The 20,630-nt window shown below is 41.4% G+C and overlaps 1 protein-coding gene across 1 annotated transcript in view; it reads left to right on the plus strand.

The window, feature by feature from the left end:
• STON2 (stonin 2) overlaps positions 1–20,630 on the plus strand; it is a 255,201-nt gene that overhangs the window by 99,524 nt on the left and 135,047 nt on the right. Inside the window, exons 2-3 of the mRNA XM_053697346.1 lie at positions 13,656–13,786; positions 19,871–20,062. Of these exons, the coding sequence (XP_053553321.1) occupies positions 13,711–13,786; positions 19,871–20,062 (268 nt within the window). The 5' untranslated portion in view covers positions 13,656–13,710. The remainder of the gene's footprint in view (positions 1–13,655; positions 13,787–19,870; positions 20,063–20,630) is intronic.

Raw genomic sequence — 20,630 nt, forward strand, 5'->3', positions numbered from 1 at the left:
AAATATATATGTATATACACATACTAACACATAAATATATATGTATATACACATAGTAACACATAAATATATATGTATATACACATAGTAACACATAATTATACACATAGTAACACATAAATATATATGTATATACACATACTAACACATAAATATATATGTATATACACATAGTAACACATAAATATATATGTATAATCACATACTAACACATAAATATATATGTATATACACATACTAACACATAAATATATATGTATATACACATACTAACACATAAATATATATGTATATACACATTATAACACATAAATATATACTTATATATTTACAGGGAACACACAGTTCCCCATAGACCGCAATGTAAAGGCACTTTTTTATAGCACCCCACACCTGTGACTTTTAACCCCTAAAAACTGTTTTGTGCAGTTTTTTATTTTTAAATAAAAAACTACAAGACTCTTAAATTTGGGGCCAATTGGGGGACATTCAGAAAATTAACCAGAGGTCTGATCTTTGGTTAATTTTCTGAGCGCTAATTACTACTGCGAGTTCGCGTTAGCAATAACCAGCCACTTGCAATGGCTGGCTATTTATTGCGGGCCCATAAACAGGTGAATTTGCCCATTTATGGGCGTTCAATAAATTAGCGCTCCATTTTTAATCTAGCCCAAAGTTGTTTAAAATCACATGTAATAAAATTTTGGGTTTCCTATCCATTTATTAATTATTATTTCCTTACCCTGAACCCCTTTTTACTTCCAAATAGACCTTATTGTTGCATATACAGTAGCTGAAGGAAAACTAAAGATCTTTTTAATCCTACCAAAAAATATATATATATTCTCAGAAATGGGCATCGATTTACACAAGAAATGTCCCTCCCAGACAGACAATCAGTCCTTGCTGCTTTTACAGATGGCCGTTGACTCTAATGAGAAGGATGTGACCTTCTATTTTGCCCAGAGAGGTTGGAAGGTGTTTGTGCTTTGAAGTTTAGAGGATTCTGAATAATAGTGATAGAGTCTCCAGGGACAGAGCTGTCCTACACATGACAAGTGTACACAGAGAGCCAGCATGTGTTCAGCTATTTATGTGCCTGCTGTATGTATGTATGTATGTGTATATATTATTATTATTATTATTATCATCAACAGATTACGCAGCGCTGTAAACATAGGCGGTGTACAGGATAGCTTTTGTGGGGGTCAAGTGGGTAGAGGGCCCTGCCGAGAGTTTCACTGTTGTAGTCGGCTCTTATGAGGCGATCTGTAAACAGCTGGGCCCATAGGCTTACATTCTAAGGGGTTCAAGGGGAAAGTAATGGAGTTAGGAAAGGTTAGTGTTGGTTGTATGCATCCCTGAATAGTAGAGTTTTTAGGGAGTGCTTGAAGCTGTTAAAACTAGGGGAGAGTCTGATGGAGCGAGGCAGGGAATTCCACAAGATAGGGGCCAGTCTGGAGAAGTCCTGTAAACGGGAATGTGAGGAAGTAACAAGAGAGGAGGAGAGGAGGAAATCCTGAGCTGATCGAAGGGGACGGGAGGGAGGGTATCTAGAGACAAGTTCTGAGATGTAGGGGGGAGCAGTGCAGTTGAGAGCTTTATATGTCAGGGTGAGGATTTTATGTTTAATCCTAGAGGCAAGAGGAAGCCAGTGAAGGGATTGGCAGAGAGGTGCAGCAGATGAAGAGCGAAGAGTAAGGAAGGTGAGCCTGGCAGAGGCATTCATAATGGATTGTAAAGGAGCTATGCGGCAGCTAGGTAGACCAGAGAGGACGGAGTTGCAGTAGTCGAGGCGGGAAAGGATGAGAGAGTGGATTAAAATCTTGGTTGTATCTTGTGTAAGGAAATGTCTAATTTTAGCGATGTTTTTAAGGTGGAAGCGGCAGGCTTTAGCCAAGGACTGAATGTGAGGAATGAAGGAAATATCTGAGTCATGTGTGACCCCAAGACATCGGGCGTGCGGGGTAGGGGTAAAGATGGAATTATCAATAGTTAAAGAAATTTTGGGGGTGGAGACATTGGAAGAAGGGGGAAAAATAAGGAGTTCAGTTTTGGAGAGATTTAGCTTAAGGTAGTGAGAGGACATCCAAGATGAGATGTGAGAAAGACAGTTAGTGACACGGGTTATTAAGGAAGGAGGAAGGTCTGGTGCAGAGAGGTAGATTTGGGTGTCATCGGCATACAAATGGTATTGAAACCCATGGGACTTTATTAAGGAACCTAGTGACGACGTGTAGATTGAAAAGAGAAGGGGACCAAGGACAGAGCCTTGAGGTACCCCAACAGAAAGTGGTAACGGGGCAGTGGATACTCCGGAGAAGGCTACACTAAATGTACGGTTAGTCAGATAAGAAGAGAACCACGAGAGAGCTGTGTCACAGATGCTGAAGGATTGGAGGGTTTGGAGCAGAAGAGGGTGGTCAACAGTGTCAAAGGCTGCAGACAGGTCAAGGAGGATAAGCAGAGAGAAGTGGCCTTTGGATTTTGCTGTAAGTAGGTCATTGGTAACCTTGACAATTGCTGTCTCTGTAGAGTGATGGGAACGAAATACAGATTGCAGTGGGTCAAGAAGAGAGTTTAGTGTAAGGAAATGGGATAGACGTGTGTAAACTAGTTTTTCGAGGAGCTTTGAGGCAAGAGGGAGTAGGGAAATAGGGCGGTAATTGGAAGGGGAGGTTGGATCGAGGGAAGGTTTTTTGAGGATAAGTGTGACCAGTGCATATTTTAGAGATGAGGGAAATATACCAGTGCTGAGGGAGAGGTTGAAAATGTGTGTGAGTATGGGGGTGAGGGTAGAAGAGAGGGAGGGGAGTAGCTGTGAGGGGATGGGGTCGAGGGGACAGGTAGTGAGGTGGGAGGACAGTATAAGGGCAGAAACTTCATCCTCATTAACAGGGGCAAAAGAGCTGCATTTTTGGATATTTGGGTTTTGGGTGATCGTGAGCTTTTGAGGGGGTGGGAATTGGAAGAATGTTGAGAGCTGATTTCACTTCTGATGGAGTCAATTTTGTTGTTGAAGTGGCTTGCAAAATCTTCAGCTGAGAGAGAGGTTGTTTTAGGAGGTGGGGGTGGGCGGAGAAGAGTGTTGAACGTGGAGAACAGACGTTTAGGGTTAAAGGAAAGAGTAGAGATGAGATTAGAAAAATATTGTTGCTTGTAAAGATTAAGGGCAGAATAGTAGGAGTTCAGGATGAACTTGTAGTGAAGAAAGTCAGCTGAACTCCGAGATTTCCTCCAATGTCGCTCAGCAGTACGGGAGCATCTGCGTAGTTATCGTGTCAGAGGAGTATGCCAGGGCTGAGGATGAGAGTGTGGTTTCTGAGCTAAGGTTGGAGGGGCCAGAGTGTCAATGACCGATGTAAGGGTGGAATTATACTGGCAGATAGATTGGTCAGGGCAGGAAAAGGAGGTGATGGATGAGAGGAGAGGTTTGAGAGAGCTAGCGAGCTGATGCAGATCTAGTGACAGTGCTTCTGTGAAGTTTGGTGTGAGGGGTAGAGGGAGGGGGAGTTGTAGATAGGGAAGTGATGTTGCAAGTTAAGAGATAATGGTCAGAGAGAGGAAAAGGGGAGTTTGTTAAATTTGAAAGAGTGCATTGATAGGTGAAAGTCAGATCAAGGGAATAACCATCTTTGTGAGTGGGAGAGTCAGTCCATTGTGACAGGCCAAAAGAGGAAGTCAGTTGAAGAAGTTGTTTTGCAGAGGAGGCAGTGAGATTGTCAAGAGGGATATTAAAGTCGCCAAGAATGAGGGCAGGGGTGTCTGAGGAAAGGAAATAAGGAAGCCAGACAGCAAAGTGATCTAAAAATTGAGTTGGGGAGCCAGGGGGGCGGTATATGACTGCAACACGTATAGAGAGGGGAGAGAATAACCGAATCATGTGTGCTTCAAATGAAGAAAATGTGAGTGAAGAGAAGGGCTGTATTTGTTGGAAGGTGAAACTAGAGGAAAGTAAAATACCGACACCACCTCCTTTTCTATTGCCAGACTTAGGAGTGTGGCTGAAATGAAGACCCCCATGTGACAGTGCAGCAGTGGATGCTGTCTCTGAAGCAGAGAGCCAGGTTTCTGTAAGAGCCAGAAGGTTAAGAGAGTGGGAGATAAAGAGATCATGGATAGAAGTGAGCTTATTGCAAACAGAGCGAGAGTTCCAGAGTGCACAAGTGAAGGGGGAGGGGTTTTTAGATGTAAGAGGAATGTGATTAAGGTTACCAGAGTTTAGTTTATGAAGTCTATTGAAAGGCACACAAGGAAGTGAAAGGCTAGGAGGTTGTGAGGGACCAGGATTAGGGGAGATGTCGCCAGCAGCTAGTATGAGCAAGAGGGAAAGTGACATGAGATGAGAAGCTGATTTGCAGTAGTGAGACTGTTTTTTGGCTGAAGTGCAGGGGGGAGAGAGAGTGTTTAGGAATAGGTAAAGTTCATGAGTACAAAAGTAAGGTGAGTATAAGAGAGATGGGCTAATGCAGTGTTTTTCAACCAATGTGCCGTGGCACACTAGTGTGCCGTGAGAGATCCTCAGGTGTGCCGCGGCAGACTGACAACAGTGTGACATATAATTTTGTTTGAGATATATATATGCTGTATTAGGCTACAATGTGTGATTTTGTAAAATTTTGGGATGGTGGTGTGCCGCTGGATTTTTTTAAAAAAAAAGTAAAAAAGTGTGCCACGGCAAAAAAAAGGTTGAACATCACTGGGCTAATGAACAGTGCAGGTGGAGAGGAAGAAGGAGTAATTGAGTAATGTTGTTTGTTATAGAGACAAGAGGTAGCAAAAAGGAATATGAAGATATTGAGCATTATTATGAAAGTGGGAACCAAGTAAACACATAAGATACAGTGTTACAGCAGCACTTGCAAAAGGATACAATGAGATACCAAAAAAACACAGTATTACAAGAGTACTTGCCTTGTGTCTTGCCCTTGCCGAATCCTTGTATAATTCTTAAAAATTAGTGCCTCACTTATAAAATGTTCACTTTGAAAATGTGAACATATGCTATTGTTACAATGTACACTGCCCAGGGAATGCACCCCTGTACAATGCACATCCCCAAACTAGTCTGAAATATATACAGGTAGGGCAGTCAGCTGAGTCCACTAAATTTAGTTGATTGCTAATCAAAGACAGTTGGTAAGGCCAATTGGAATGTTAGAATCTGGTCAGGGTGAGATGAGTTAAGTAAACAGACAATAAAATTTGTAGGGGGTTAAAACTGTGACATAAGAAAACTATAAATTTTAGAGTTATAGCAAGTATTGATAAGGATTGAGCATCACATGGCAATTAACTAGACATTAGAATAGAGACATTGTGAAAAATCATTACAATTAAGGACTTAATTTCTCCAACATAGGTGTGTCCGGTCCACGGCGTCATCCTTACTTGTGGGATATTCTCTTCCCCAACAGGAAATGGCAAAGAGCCCAGCAAAGCTGGTCACATGATCCCCCCTAGGCTCCGCCTTCCCCAGTCATTCTCTTTGCCGTTGCACAGGCAACATCTCCACGGAGATGGTTAAGAGTTTTTTGGTGTTTAAATGTAGTTTTATTCTTCAATCAAGAGTTTGTTATTTTAAAATAGTGCTGGTATGTACTATTTACTCTGAAACAGAAAATAGATGAAGATTTCTGTTTGTAAGAGGAAGATGATTTTAGCAACCGTTACTAAAATTGATGGCTGTTTCCACACAGGACTGTTGAGATGAAGTAACTTCAGTTGGGGGGAACAGTGTGCAGACTTTGCTGCTTGAAGTATGACACATTTCTAACAAGACTTGGTAATGCTGGAAGCTGTCATTTTCCCTATGGGATCCGGTAAGCCATTTTATTAATAAGAATAAAGGGCTTCACAAGGGCTTTAAAGACTGGTAGACATTTTTCTGGGCTAAAACGATTATTTTATAAGCATTGTTAATGGTTTATAGCTTTGAGGAGTTATTTTAATCTTGGGAATTATGTTAAAAAAAAACGTCAGGCACTGTATTGGACACCTTTTTCACTGGGGGCCTTCTCTAATCATAGGCAGAGCCTCATTTTCGCGCCACTAATGCGCAGTTGTTTTTGGGAAGCAAGGCATGCAGATGCATGTGTGAGGAGCTCAGATACACAGAAAAAGCTTACTGAAGGCGTCATTTGGTATCGTATTCCCCTCTGGGCTTGGTTGGGTCTCAGCAAAGCAGATACCAGGGACTGTATAGGGGTTAAATATAAAAACGGCTCCGGTTCCGTTATTTTAAGAGTTAAAGCTTTCAAATTTGGTGTGCAATACTTTTAAGGCTTTAAGACACTGTGGTGAAATTTTGGTGAATTTTGAACAATTCCTTCATACTTTTTCGCATATTCAGTAATAAAGTGTGTTCAGTTTAAAATTTAAAGTGACAGTAACGGTTTTATTTTAAAACGTTTTTTGTACTTTGTTATCAAGTTTATGCCTGTTTAACATGTCTGAACTATCAGATAGACTATGTTCTGTATGTGAGGAAGCCAAGGTTCCTTCTCATTTAAATAGATGTGATGCATGTGACAAACAATTTAGAGAAAATGATGCCCAAGATGATTCCTCAAGTGAGGGGAGTAAGCATGGTACTGCATCATCCCCTTCTGTGTCTACACCAGTCTTGCCCACACAAGAGGCCCCTAGTACATCTAGTGCGCCAATACTTCTTACTATGCAACAATTAACGGCTGTAATGGATAATTCTATTAAAAACATTTTAGCCAAAATGCCCACTTATCAGCGAAAGCGCGACTGCTCTGTTTTAGATACTGAAGAGCATGAGGACGCTGATGATAATGGTTCTGACATGCCCTTACACCAGTCTGAAGGGGCCAGGGAGGTTTTGTCTGAGGGAGAAATTTCAGATTCAGGAAAAATTTCTCAACAAGCTGAACCTGATGTTATTACATTCAAATTTAAATTGGAACATCTCCGCGCTCTGCTTAAGGAGGTGTTATCTACTCTGGATGATTGTGACAATTTGGTCATTCCAGAGAAATTATGTAAGATGGACAAGTTCCTAGAGGTCCCGGTGCCCCCCGAAGCTTTTCCTATACCCAAGCGGGTGGCGGACATTGTAAACAAAGAATGGGAAAGGCCCGGCATACCTTTTGTCCCTCCCCCTATATTTAAGAAATTGTTTCCTATGGTCGACCCCAGAAAGGACTTATGGCAGACAGTCCCTAAGGTCGAGGGGGCGGTCTCTACTCTAAACAAACGCACTACTATCCCTATAGAAGATAGTTGTGCTTTCAAAGATCCTATGGATAAAAAGTTAGGTTTGCTTAAAAAGATGTTTGTTCAGCAAGGTTACCTTCTACAGCCAATTTCATGCATTGTTCCTGTCACTACAGCAGCGTGTTTCTGGTTCGATGAACTAGAAAAGTCGCTAGATAAAGAATCTTCTTATGAGGAGATTATGGACAGAATTCACGCTCTTAAATTGGCTAACTCTTTTACTTTAGACGCTACTTTGCAATTAGCTAGATTAGCGGCGAAAAATTCAGGTTTTGCTATTGTGGCGCGCAGAGCGCTTTGGCTAAAGTCTTGGTCAGCGGATGCGTCATCCAAGAACAAATTGCTTAACATACCTTTCAAGGGGAAAACGCTGTTTGGCCCTGACTTGAAAGAGATTATTTCAGATATCACTGGGGGAAAGGGCCACGCCCTTCCTCAGGATAGGTCTTTCAAGGCTAAAAATAAACCTAATTTTCGTCCCTTTCGCAGAAACGGACCAGCCTCAAGTTCTACATCCTCTAAGCAAGAGGGTAATACTTCTCAAACCAAGCCAGCCTGGAGGCCAATGCAAGGCTGGAACAAAGGTAAGCAGGCCAAGAAACCTGCCACTGCTACCAAGACAGCATGAGATGTTGGCCCCCGATCCGGGACCGGATCTGGTGGGGGGCAGACTTTCTCTCTTCGCTCAGGCTTGGGCAAGAGATGTTCTGGATCCTTGGGCCCTAGAAATAGTCTCCCAAGGTTATCTTCTGGAATTCAAGGAGCTACCCCCAAGGGGAAGGTTCCACAGGTCTCAATTGTCTTCAGACCACATAAAAAGACAGGCATTCTTACATTGTGTAGAAGACCTGTTAAAAATGGGAGTGATTCATCCTGTTCCATTAAGAGAACAAGGGATGGGATTCTACTCCAATCTGTTCATAGTTCCCAAAAAAGAGGGAACATTCAGACCAATTTTGGATCTCAAGATCCTAAACAAATTTCTCAGGGTTCCATCGTTCAAAATGGAAACCATTCGGAAAATTCTTCCTACCATCCAGGAAGGTCAATTCATGACCACGGTGGATTTAAAGGATGCGTATCTACATATTCCTATCCACAAGGAACATCATCGGTTCCTAAGGTTCGCCTTTCTGGACAAACATTACCAGTTCGTGGCACTCCCATTCGGATTAGCCACTGCCCCAAGAATTTTCACAAAGGTACTAGGGTCCCTTCTAGCGGTGCTAAGACCAAGGGGCATTGCAGTAGTACCTTACTTGGACGACATACTGATTCAAGCGTCGTCTCTGCCTCAAGCAAAGGCTCATACGGACATTGTCCCAGCCTTTCTCAGATCTCACGGGTGGAAAGTGAATGTAGAAAAAAGTTCTCTATCTCCGTCAACAAGAGTTCCCTTCTTGGGAACAATAATAGACTCCTTAGAAATGAAGATTTTTCTGACAGAGGCCAGAAAATCAAGACTTCTAAGCTCTTGTCAAGTACTTCATTCTGTTCTTCTTCCTTCCATAGCGCAGTGCATGGAAGTAATAGGTTTGATGGTTGCGGCAATGGACATAGTTCCTTTTGCGCGAATTCATCTAAGACCATTACAACTGTGCATGCTCAGACAGTGGAATGGGGATTATACAGACTTGTCTCCGACGATACAAGTAGATCAGAGGACCAGAGATTCACTCCGTTGGTGGCTGACCCTGGACAACCTGTCACAAGGGATGAGCTTCCGCAGACCAGAGTGGGTCATTGTCACGACCGACGCCAGTCTGGTGGGCTGGGGCGCGGTCTGGGAACCCCTGAAAGCTCAGGGTCTTTGGTCTCGGGAAGAATCTCTTCTACCGATAAACATTCTGGAACTAAGAGCGATATTCAATGCTCTCAAGGCTTGGCCTCAGCTAGCAAAGGCCAAATCCATAAGGTTTCAATCAGACAACATGACGACTGTTGCGTATATCAACCATCAGGGGGGAACAAGGAGTTCCCTGGCGATGGAAGAAGTGACCAAAATAATTCAATGGGCGGAGAATCACTCCTGCCACTTGTCTGCAATCCACATCCCAGGAGTGGAAAATTGGGAAGCGGATTTTCTGAGTCGTCAGACGTTTCATCCGGGGGAGTGGGAACTCCATCCGGAAATCTTTGCCCAAATAATTCAATTGTGGGGCATTCCAGACATGGATCTGATGGCGTCTCGTCAGAACTTCAAGGTTCCTTGCTACGGGTCCAGATCCAGGGATCCCAAGGCGACTCTAGTGGATGCACTAGTAGCACCTTGGACCTTCAACCTAGCTTATGTGTTCCCACCGTTTCCTCTCATTCCCAGGCTGGTAGCCAGGATCAAACAGGAGAGGGTATCGGTGATCTTGATAGCTCCTGCGTGGCCACGCAGGACTTGGTATGCAGACCTGGTGAATATGTCATCGGCTCCACCATGGAAGCTACCTTTGAGACAGGACCTTCTTGTTCAAGGTCCGTTCGAACATCCGAATCTGGCCTCACTCCAACTGACTGCTTGGAGATTGAACGCTTGATTTTATCAAAGCGAGGGTTCTCAGATTCTGTCATTGATACTCTTGTTCAGGCTAGAAAGCCTGTAACTAGAAAAATCTACCATAAAATATGGAAAAAATATATCTGTTGGTGTGAATCTAAAGGATTCCCATGGAACAAGATAAAAATTCCTAAGATTCTATCCTTTCTTCAAGAGGGTTTGGAGAAAGGATTATCTGCAAGTTCTTTGAAGGGACAGATTTCTGCTTTATCTGTTTTACTTCACAAAAAGCTGGCGGCTGTGCCAGATGTTCAAGCTTTTGTTCAGGCTCTGGTTAGAATCAAGCCTGTTTACAAACCTTTGACTCCTCCCTGGAGTCTCAATTTAGTTCTTTCAGTTCTTCAGGGGGTTCCGTTTGAACCCCTACATTCCGTTGATATAAAGTTATTATCTTGGAAAGTTTTGTTTTTGGTTGCAATTTCTTCTGCAAGAAGAGTTTCAGAGTTATCTGCTCTGCAGTGTTCTCCTCCATATCTGGTGTTCCATGCAGATAAGGTGGTTTTGCGTACTAAACCTGGTTTTCTTCCGAAAGTTGTTTCTAACAAAAATATTAACCAGGAGATAGTCGTGCCTTCTTTGTGTCCAAATCCAGTTTCAAAGAAGGAACGTTTATTGCACAATTTGGATGTAGTTCGTGCTCTAAAATTCTACTTAGAAGCTACAAAGGATTTCAGACAAACATCTTCTTTGTTTGTTGTTTATTCTGGTAAAAGGAGAGGTCAAAAAGCAACTTCTACCTCTCTCTCTTTTTGGCTTAAAAGCATCATCCGATTGGCTTATGAGACTGCCAGACGGCAGCCTCCTGAAAGAATCACAGCTCACTCCACTAGGGCCGTGGCTTCCACATGGGCCTTCAAGAACGAGGCTTCTGTTGATCAGATATGTAAGGCAGCGACTTGGTCTTCACTGCACACTTTTACCAAATTCTACAAATTTGATACTTTTGCTTCTTCTGAGGCTATTTTTGGGAGAAAGGTTTTGCAAGCCGTGGTGCCTTCCATCTAGGCGACCTGATTTGCTCCCTCCCATCATCCGTGTCCTAAATCTTTGGTATTGGTTCCCACAAGTAAGGATGACGCCGTGGACCGGACACACCTATGTTGGAGAAAACAGAATTTATGCTTACCTGATAAATTACTTTCTCCAACGGTGTGTCCGGTCCACGGCCCGCCCTGGTTTTTTAATCAGGTCTGATGAATTATTTTCTCTAACTACAGTCACCACGGTATCATATGATTTCTCCTATGCATATTCCTCCTTTACGTCGGTCGAATGACTGGGGAAGGCGGAGCCTAGGGGGGATCATGTGACCAGCTTTGCTGGGCTCTTTGCCATTTCCTGTTGGGGAAGAGAATATCCCACAAGTAAGGATGACGCCGTGGACCGGACACACCGTTGGAGAAAGTAATTTATCAGGTAAGCATAAATTCTGTTTTTAACAGCCTAAATTCATGTGCTCAATATACATATACACAGAGAGACTTGGAGTAAGATGACAGAAAAGCAGGGAATAGCAGGATTTCAATGCAGGGCCTTAATTCACATACCTGAAAGCAGAAGAGACAGTAGGTTAACTCAGCATTCCTTAGCAGATGTCAGTAGGCAGTAACAGATATATATATATATATATATATATATATACACACACCCAAGAAGTATATATACAGTATATATATATATATACACACACACACACACTACTCATGTGCCTGTTGTTAGAAGTGGCATGCAGATCTGGTTTATACTGCATAATACACACACACACATATATATATATATATATATATATATACACATACACACCACACACACATCTGTACCACCTTCCTTGCCACCCTAGCATCTACATAATACATCTTTACCACCATCCCTGCCACCCTAGCATCTATACCCTACATCTATACCACCTTCCATGCCACCCGAGGATCTATACCTTACATCTGTAACACCTTCTGTGCCACCCTAGCATCTTACCTTCATCTATACCACCTTCCCGGCCATCCTAGAATCTATACCCTATATCTGTACCACCCTCTCTGCCACCCGAACATCTGCAACCTACATCTGTGCCACCCTAGCATCTATACCCTACATCTGTTACAACTTACATGCCACCATAGCATCTATACCCTACATCTGTACCACCTGCCACCCTAGCATCTGTACCCTACATCTGTTACACCTTTCATGCCACCATAGCATCTATACCCTACATCTGTACCACCTGCCACCATAGCATCTATACCCTACATCTGTACCACCTGCCATCCTAGCATCTATAACCTACATCTGTACCACTCTCCATACCACCCTAGCATCTATACCCTACATTTTTACCACCTCCCATGCCACCCTAGCATCTATACCCTACATCTGTACCATCTGCCACCCTAGCATCTATACCCTACATCTGTACCACCTTCCATGCCACCCTAGCATCTATACCCTACATCTGTACCACCTTCCATGCCACCCCAGCATCTATACCCTACATCTGTTACACCTTCTATGCCACCCTAGCATCTATAACCTACATCTTTACCACCCTCCCTGCTGCCCTAGCATCTATACCCTACATCTGTACCACCTTCCATGCCACCCTAGCATCTATAACCTACATCTGTTCCACCTTCCATGCCACCCTAGCATCTATACCCTACATCTGTAACACCTTCCATGCCACCCTAGCATATATACCTTCATCGGTACCACCTTACCTGCCACCCTAGCATCTATACCCTACATCTGTACCACCCTCCCTGCCGCCCTAGCAACTATACCCTACATCTGTAACACCGTCCATGCCACACTAGTTTCTATATCCTACATCTGTACCACCTGCCACCCTAGCAGCAATACCATACATCTGTTCCACCTTTTCTGCCACCCTAGCATATATACCCTACATCTGTAACACGTTCCATACCACCCTAGCATCTACTGTATACCCTACATCTGTACCACCTTACCTGCCACCCTAGCATCTATACCCTACATCTGTAACACCGTCCATGCCACGCTAGCTTCTATATCCTACATCTGTACCACCTGACACCCTAGCAGCAATACCATACATCTGTAACACCTTCCATGCCACCCTAGCATATATACCCTACATCTGTACCACCTTACCTGACACCCTAGCATATATACCCTACATTTGTACCACCCTCCCTGCCATTCCAGCATCTATATACTACATCAGTACCACCCTCCATGACACCCTAGCATCTATACCCTACATCTGTACCACCCTCCATGCCACCCTGATATATATACCCTATATCTGTACCACCCACTATGCCACCCTAGCATCTAAACCCTACATCTGTACCACCCTCCCTGCCACCCTAGCATCTATTCCCTACATCTGTACCGCCTTCCACCCTAGCATCTATATCCTACATCTGTACCACCTTACTTGCCACCCTAGCATCTATACCCTACATCTGTACCACCCTTCCTGCTACTCCAGCATCTATATACTACATGCCACCCTAGCATCTATACCATACATCTGTACCACCCTCTATGCAACCCTAGCATCTATACCCTACATCTGTACCACCCTCCTTGCCACCCTAGCATCTACTGTATACCCTACATCTGTACCCTCTTACGTGCCACTCCAGCATCTGACACTTATATGGAATCACTATAATAAAAAGTGAAGTTTGCAGAGCTGCAGTTCATATCCAGCTAACATCATTTTAATCACAGGAAATGACATTATGTTTCCATTTAGTAATCTTGTACTGCTCTTTGCACTTCTGTTGCAGCTGTTACATTTTGTGACGATTATAAAAGTGACCATGTATTTTATAATTAACTGTCATTGACTCCTCTGTCTTCTCTTCATATACAGAATTCTGCAGCCGCTATGAATTTAGAAGCCAGTGGATGAGAATCCTGGAGTAAGAATGACATCTGTCCCTAGTGTTGTAGCCACCCAGAAATCTGAGTGGGTCTCATTTAATGATGAACTTTTATCTCAAGGTAAAGTGAAGACACAAAGGGCGGACAGTAAATACACAGGCCTTAAAGGGGAGTGAAAGTCAAGCTGAAACCTTCATGGTTCAGATAGAGCATGCAATTGTGGATACCTAGGTATGCTCAGGACAGATATGCCTTTTGTCATTGGCTGACAAAATGTGTTTCGGTAGGTCCTATAAGTGCATTACTGCTTTGGAACTGACTTTAACTATGTGTCTAACCCCTTATCAGGAGTTAAACACATACAGGTTGATCACAATAAATGTTTTGATAAGCTTTTCTAACGGACTGTAATCAACTCCATAGTTATAAGTATGCAATCAAGGGTTAAATCAGGCGGGAAGGCAATGGGAACAGAGTTTTTGCAGGAGGAACTAAGTTCCCCCTGGACAGAGAACAGAAACTCTGCAGTAAACACTGCTGCTGCTGGTGGGAGGAGCTGGAGCACAGTCTGGTTAGAGGTATAGTGAGATCCTCTAGTAATGGGCATTAACACTTCCTACAATACACTAAATGCAAGCCTATCAGAGCTCCTGTTGTGTGATCACCCCGTAATGTGTGAAACAGATGGTGCTTACGTGTGGCTTGCACTGGGGTTATTTAGCTCCCCTCAGCAGAAATAGGACTATTGCACCTTAAGTGGGTGAGGCTCTGTGACAGAGGAGTCTCAGCCCCAAAGGCAACCATTCAACCCTTAATTGGTTTTAATTTGCTTCAATTAACCAAAGTGTATAGATTATATACATATAAATACAGTCTGTGCATGCGTGTGTGTCTAAAACAATATTAATTGTTTGGGGGTGGAAGTCTTGGTGAGTTCCCACACTGTTTTTGTAGGACTTGACCACTGTATGCAATAGTGTAATAATAACATGCTCTAACATATTAGATCGTTTTTTGTTTTGTTTTTTGTCCCTTTAAAGGAACAATAAACTTAGAATTAAATCCCCATAAACAGTTTGTGTAGTAAAAAAAAACTTGTAATCTGCTCCATCTTTAATTTAAGAGTATTACAGTGACCAGCCTGAGTGAAAAGCCCATCGGGGAAATTACAAAACATTTTTTTAAAAACAACACATATAAAGTCTGGCACTCACTTGCAAGCACACAGCTAGATTTAAAGTAAAAGGGAGTTAGTTACACTCAGCATTTCGCCCAGTACCATGTCAAGGTCCCTAACCTACAGTCACAAAATGCTTCATGCAAACATACTGAGATACAAACAAGGGTGACACGTGCCCTTGTAATATATAGATATAACTGGGAGAACAGACATTTTATTTGTTGTGTTGTGATTGGCTGGCAGTGTTGTCCCCAGAAAACTTTGCCAGCCAGGTGGCATTATAGAGTAACTGGGTTGGGGTAATTTAAAAAGTGTAATACTTTTCAATCTTTTACTATTTTCTGTTATGTTGTTAAAAAAATAACAATGCACATGGGTAAGCCAATCACACGAGGCATCTATGTGCAGCCACAAATAATCAGCAGCTACTGAGCCTATCTGGATATGCTTTTCAGCAAAGAATATCAATAGAATGAAGCAAATTAAATAGAAATAAATTAGACAGTTTTTAGAATTGCATACTCTTTCTAAATCTTGAAAGAAAAATATGTGGGTTTCATGTCCCTTTAAGAGCTATCCAAAGCACAAATCAGTTTGTTAATTTAACATAAACTAATATAATGTTAATTTGTGCAACAAACGGTAAAAGAATATTAGGTCACTTTAGCTTAAAGGGACATTGCGGTCAAAATTTAAATGCACATAAAGAACATATTGGCAATATACATATATCTGCAAACATGCTAAAAAGGTTATCACTGTTTTAGTGTTAACATGTTTCTCTACATGTGCATATGAAGCGTAGCTAGATATTCTCAGTGCACCAGCGTTGTAAATACTGCAGCTGCTCAGAGTATCAATGGGGCTAGTCTCATGTCAGCAATTAACAAATTGAGCCATTACCAGGTGGTACAAGCACCTTGATTCAGATAGAGCATGACATTTTAAACAACTTTCCAATATACTTCCATTAACAAAATGTGCACAGTCTTTATATTTACACTTTTTGAGTCACCAGCTCCCACTGAGCATGTGCAAGAATTCACACAATATACGTATCTGCATTTGTGATTGGCTGATGGCTGTCACATGGTACAGGAGGCGTGGAAGTAGACATAACTTTAAAATTTGTCAGAAAAAAATCAATTTGATGAGACAGCTGCTGACAACCCTCAGACTACTGCACAGACAGGTGGGAAATCCGCAGTTTTCATTAAAGGGACAGTAAACACAAAATGAAACTTTCATGTTTCAGATAGAACACGCAATTTTAATCAACTTTAATGTTTTCTTCTGTTATCTAATTTGCTTTGTTTACTTGGTGTTCTATTGTAGAGTATACCTAGGTAGCAGGGGCGAAACTACAGGGGGTGCAGAGTTTTTTAATAAAAAACGTTGACCTGCCACTGCCTGCACTGATATCATGCGAGTGTGACATGATGCCTCACTAGTGTCTCTGACTACAGGGGTTAGTGTTTCTGTTTTACCCATTGGTGTTTATGTATGTGTGTGTGTGTGTGACTGTGTGTGTATTTATGCATGTGTGTGTGTGTGTATGTGACTGTGTGTGTATTTATGCATGTATATGTGTGTATGTGACTGTGTGTGTATTTATGCATGTATGTGTGTGTGTGACTGTGTGTGTATTTATGCATGTATGTGTGTGTGTGACTGTGTGTGTATTTATGCATGTATGTGTGTGTGTGTATGTATGTATGTATGTGACTGTGTGTGTATGTATGTATGTGTGTGACTGTGTGTGTATTTATGTATGTGTGTGACTGTGTGTGTATTTATGCATGTATATGTGTGTATGTGACTGTGTGTGTATTTATGCATGTATATGTGTGTATGTGACTGTGTGTGTATTTATGCATGTATGTGTGTGTGTGACTGTGTGTGTATTTATGCATGTATGTGTGTGTGTGACTGTGTGTGTATTTATGCATGTATGTGTGTGTGTGACTGTGTGTGTATTTATGCATGTATGTGTGTGTGTGACTGTGTGTATTTATGCATGTATGTGTGTGTGTGACTGTGTGTGTATTTATGCATGTATGTGTGTGTGTGAATGTGTGTGTATTTATGCATGTATGTGTGTGTGTGACTGTGTGTGTATTTATGCATGTATGTGTGTGTGTGACTGTGTGTGTATTTATGCATGTATGTGTGTGTGTGTATTTATGTATGTATGTGTGTGTGTGTATTTATGTATGTATGTGTGTGTGTGTGTGTGTGTATTTATGTATGTATGTGTGTGTGTGTATTTATGTATGTATGTGTGTGTGTGTGTGTATTTATGTATGTATGTGTGTGTGTGTATTTATGTATGTATGTGTGTGTGTGTATTTATGCATGTATGTGTGTGTGTGTGTGTGTGACTGTGTGTGTATTTATGCATGTATGTGTGTGTGTGTATTTATGTATGTATGTGTGTGTGTATTTATGTATGTGTGTGTGTATTTATGTATGTATGTGTGTGTGTGTGTATTTATGTATGTGTGTGTGTGTGTGTGACTGTGTGTGTATTTATGCATGTATGTGTGTGTGTGTATTTATGCATGTATGTGTGTGTGTGTGTGTATGTGACTGTGTGTGTATTTATGCATGTATGTGTGTGGGTGTGTGTGTGGGTGTGACTGTGTGTGTATTTATGCATGTATGTGTGTGTGTATTTATGCATGTATGTGTGTGTGTGACTGTGTGTGTATTTATGCATGTATGTGTGTGTGTATTTATGTATGTATGTGACTGTGTGTGTATTTATGTATGTGTGTGACTGTGTGTGTATGTGACTGTGTGTTTATGTGTGTGTGTGTGTGTATGTATGTGACTGTGTGTGTATGTATGTGTGTGTATTTATGCATGTATATGTGTGTATGTGACTGTGTGTGTATGTATGTATGTGTGTGTATTTATGCATGTATATGTGTGTATGTGACTGTGTGTGTATGTATGTGTGTGTATTTATGCATGTATATGTGTGTATGTGACTGTGTGTGTATGTATGTGTGTGTATTTATGCATGTATATGTGTGTATGTGACTGTGTGTGTATGTATGTGTGTGTATTTATGCATGTATATGTGTGTATGTGACTGTGTGTGTATTTATGCATGTATATGTGTGTATGTGACTGTGTGTGTATTTATGCATGTATATGTGTGTATGTGACTGTGTGTGTATTTATGCATGTATATGTGTGTATGTGACTGTGTGTGTATTTATGCATGTATATGTGTGTATGTGACTGTGTGTGTATTTATGCATGTATATGTGTGTATGTGACTGTGTGTGTATGTATGTGTGTGTATTTATGCATGTATGTGTGTGTGTGTGTGTATGTGACTGTGTGTGTATTTATGCATGTATGTGTGTGTGTATGTGACTGTGTGTGTATTTATGCATGTATGTGTGTGTGTGTATGTGACTGTGTGTGTATTTATGCTTGTATGTGTGTGTGTATGTGACTGTGTGTGTATTTATGCATGTATGTTTGTGTGTGTATGTGACTGTGTGTGTATTTATGCATGTATGTTTGTGTGTGTATGTGACTGTGTGTGTATTTATGCATTTATGTGTGTGTGTGTATGTGACTGTGTGTGTATTTATGCATGTATGTGTGTGTATGTGACTGTGTGTGTATGTATGTGTGTGTGTGTGTGTGTATGTGACTGTGTGTGTATTTATGCATGTATGTATGTGTGTGTGTGTATTTATGCATGTATGTGTGTGTGTGTGTGTATGTGACTGTGTGTGTATTTATGCATGTATGTGTGTGTGTGTATGTGACTGTGTGTGTATTTATGCATGTATGTATGTGTGTGTGTGTATGTGACTGTGTGTGTATTTATGCATGTATGTATGTGTGTGTGTATGTGACTGTGTGTGTATTTATGCATGTATGTGTGTGTGTATTTATGCATGTATGTATGTGTGTGTGTATTTATGCATGTATGTGTGTGTGTGTATGTATGTGACTGTGTGTATTCATGCATGTATGTGTGTATGTATGTATGTTTGTGGAACCAGCAAATTACAGACCTTGTTACTACAGCATGGGGGGGCGGGGGGTAAACAGTGTCACTATACCATACCACTATATACAGTATGGGGGGGGGGCCTGGACCATGTCACTGACTACTGTGGTCACTTTATAAAGTACTGGGGCGGGTAGGGTCAGGCCAGCCATCTCACCGGCAGATTACAGACTGTGTCACTGACTCACTATATACAGTACTGGTGGGTTAAGCAGTGTCACTATATACAGTAATAGGGGGTCAGACCATCTAACAGACTGTGTGCACAGGGTACCTCCTTTTGCAGACGTAAACTGATTCACATTTTTTTTTCTGTGTTAAATGTTAAAAAAAAAAAAAAAAAAAAGATATGTATCAAATTCACTTTTTTTGGAGGGGGGCTGGGGGGGCTTCTTAGATTCTTGCACCTGGGCCCTGTGGTTTCTAGTTACGCCTCTGCTAGGTAGGCTCAGGAGCAGCAATGTACTACTGGGAACTAGCTGCTGATTGGTTGCTGCACATATATGCCTCTTGTCATTGGCTCAGCCAGTGTGGTCAGCTAAATCCCAGTAGTGAATTGCTTCTCCTTCAACAAAGGATACCAAGAGAATGAAGCAAATTTGATAATAGAAGTAAATTTGTCAGAAAAAAATCTACTACTCATTTGAATTTCAGACTAAGTGCTATTGCATTGTCTTGTTATCTTGCATTTGTTGATTATGTAAATCTAATGTATTTACTGGTCCTTTAAATACACTTTTGAAACAGCTATAGCTTTTATTTGAAGTATTTCTGCTAATACTGTACATTTATATAAAAAATAATTCTATTTAAAACTGAAATATACTGTATACATGTGCATTCCAATTTTGTCTGGAATGTCCCTTTAATGTTGACTTTGATTTTAAGTGGGTGGTCAGTAAAATCAGCTGGGTGGTGTGCCTAGTAAATAGGTCCTGAGGGGAACACTAGTTGGGTTCTCGTTATTGTTTTTTTCTTATCTTAGGAGGAGCAAGTAAGGACCAAAAGAGCAGTTCTTCATCAGATACCAAGAGGGGATTACAGGAGAATTTATACCCAGAAGCCCCCCCACTTCATACTGACTCTATAGTGCAAGGAGCAGGAAAAACAGATTTGTCCACGTGGATTCAATTTGATGAGACACCTGCTGACAACTCTCAGTCTACTGCACAGACAGGTGGGATATCGGCAGTTTTCATTAAAGGGACAGTAAACACAAAATGAACACACAATTTTAATCAACTTTAATGTTTTCTTCTGTTATCTAATTTGCTTTGTTCTCTTGGTATTTGTTATTGTAGAGTATTCCTAGGTAGGCTCAGGAGCAGCCATGTACTACTGGGAGCTTGCTGTACATATATGCCTCTTGTCATTGGCTCAGCCAGTGTAGTCAGCTAAATCCCAGTAGTGCATTGCTGCTCCTTCAACAAAGCAAACCAAGAGGATGAAGCAAATTTGATAATAGAAGTAAATTGGAAAGTTGTTTAAAATCCTATGTTCTATCTGAATTCTGAAAAAAAAAAATGTTGGGTTTCCCATCTCTTTAAAAACCAAACTGAAATCTCTTATACAATGTTTGCTGATGCGTAGTAATAAAATATGCTTATTTTAACTTTCATTATTTATTCTTTTAATTGCTTTTGCTATACTATACCTCTGAAATTTGTTTTTTTTCCCATTACCTCAGAAAGGCTGCATCCAATGACCTTGTTGTTACATGCTACACAGTGACTGTTTGATCAGTG

Source organism: Bombina bombina, chromosome 1 (assembly GCF_027579735.1).
Source record: "Bombina bombina isolate aBomBom1 chromosome 1, aBomBom1.pri, whole genome shotgun sequence".
NCBI classification, from domain to species: Eukaryota; Metazoa; Chordata; class Amphibia; order Anura; family Bombinatoridae; genus Bombina; species Bombina bombina.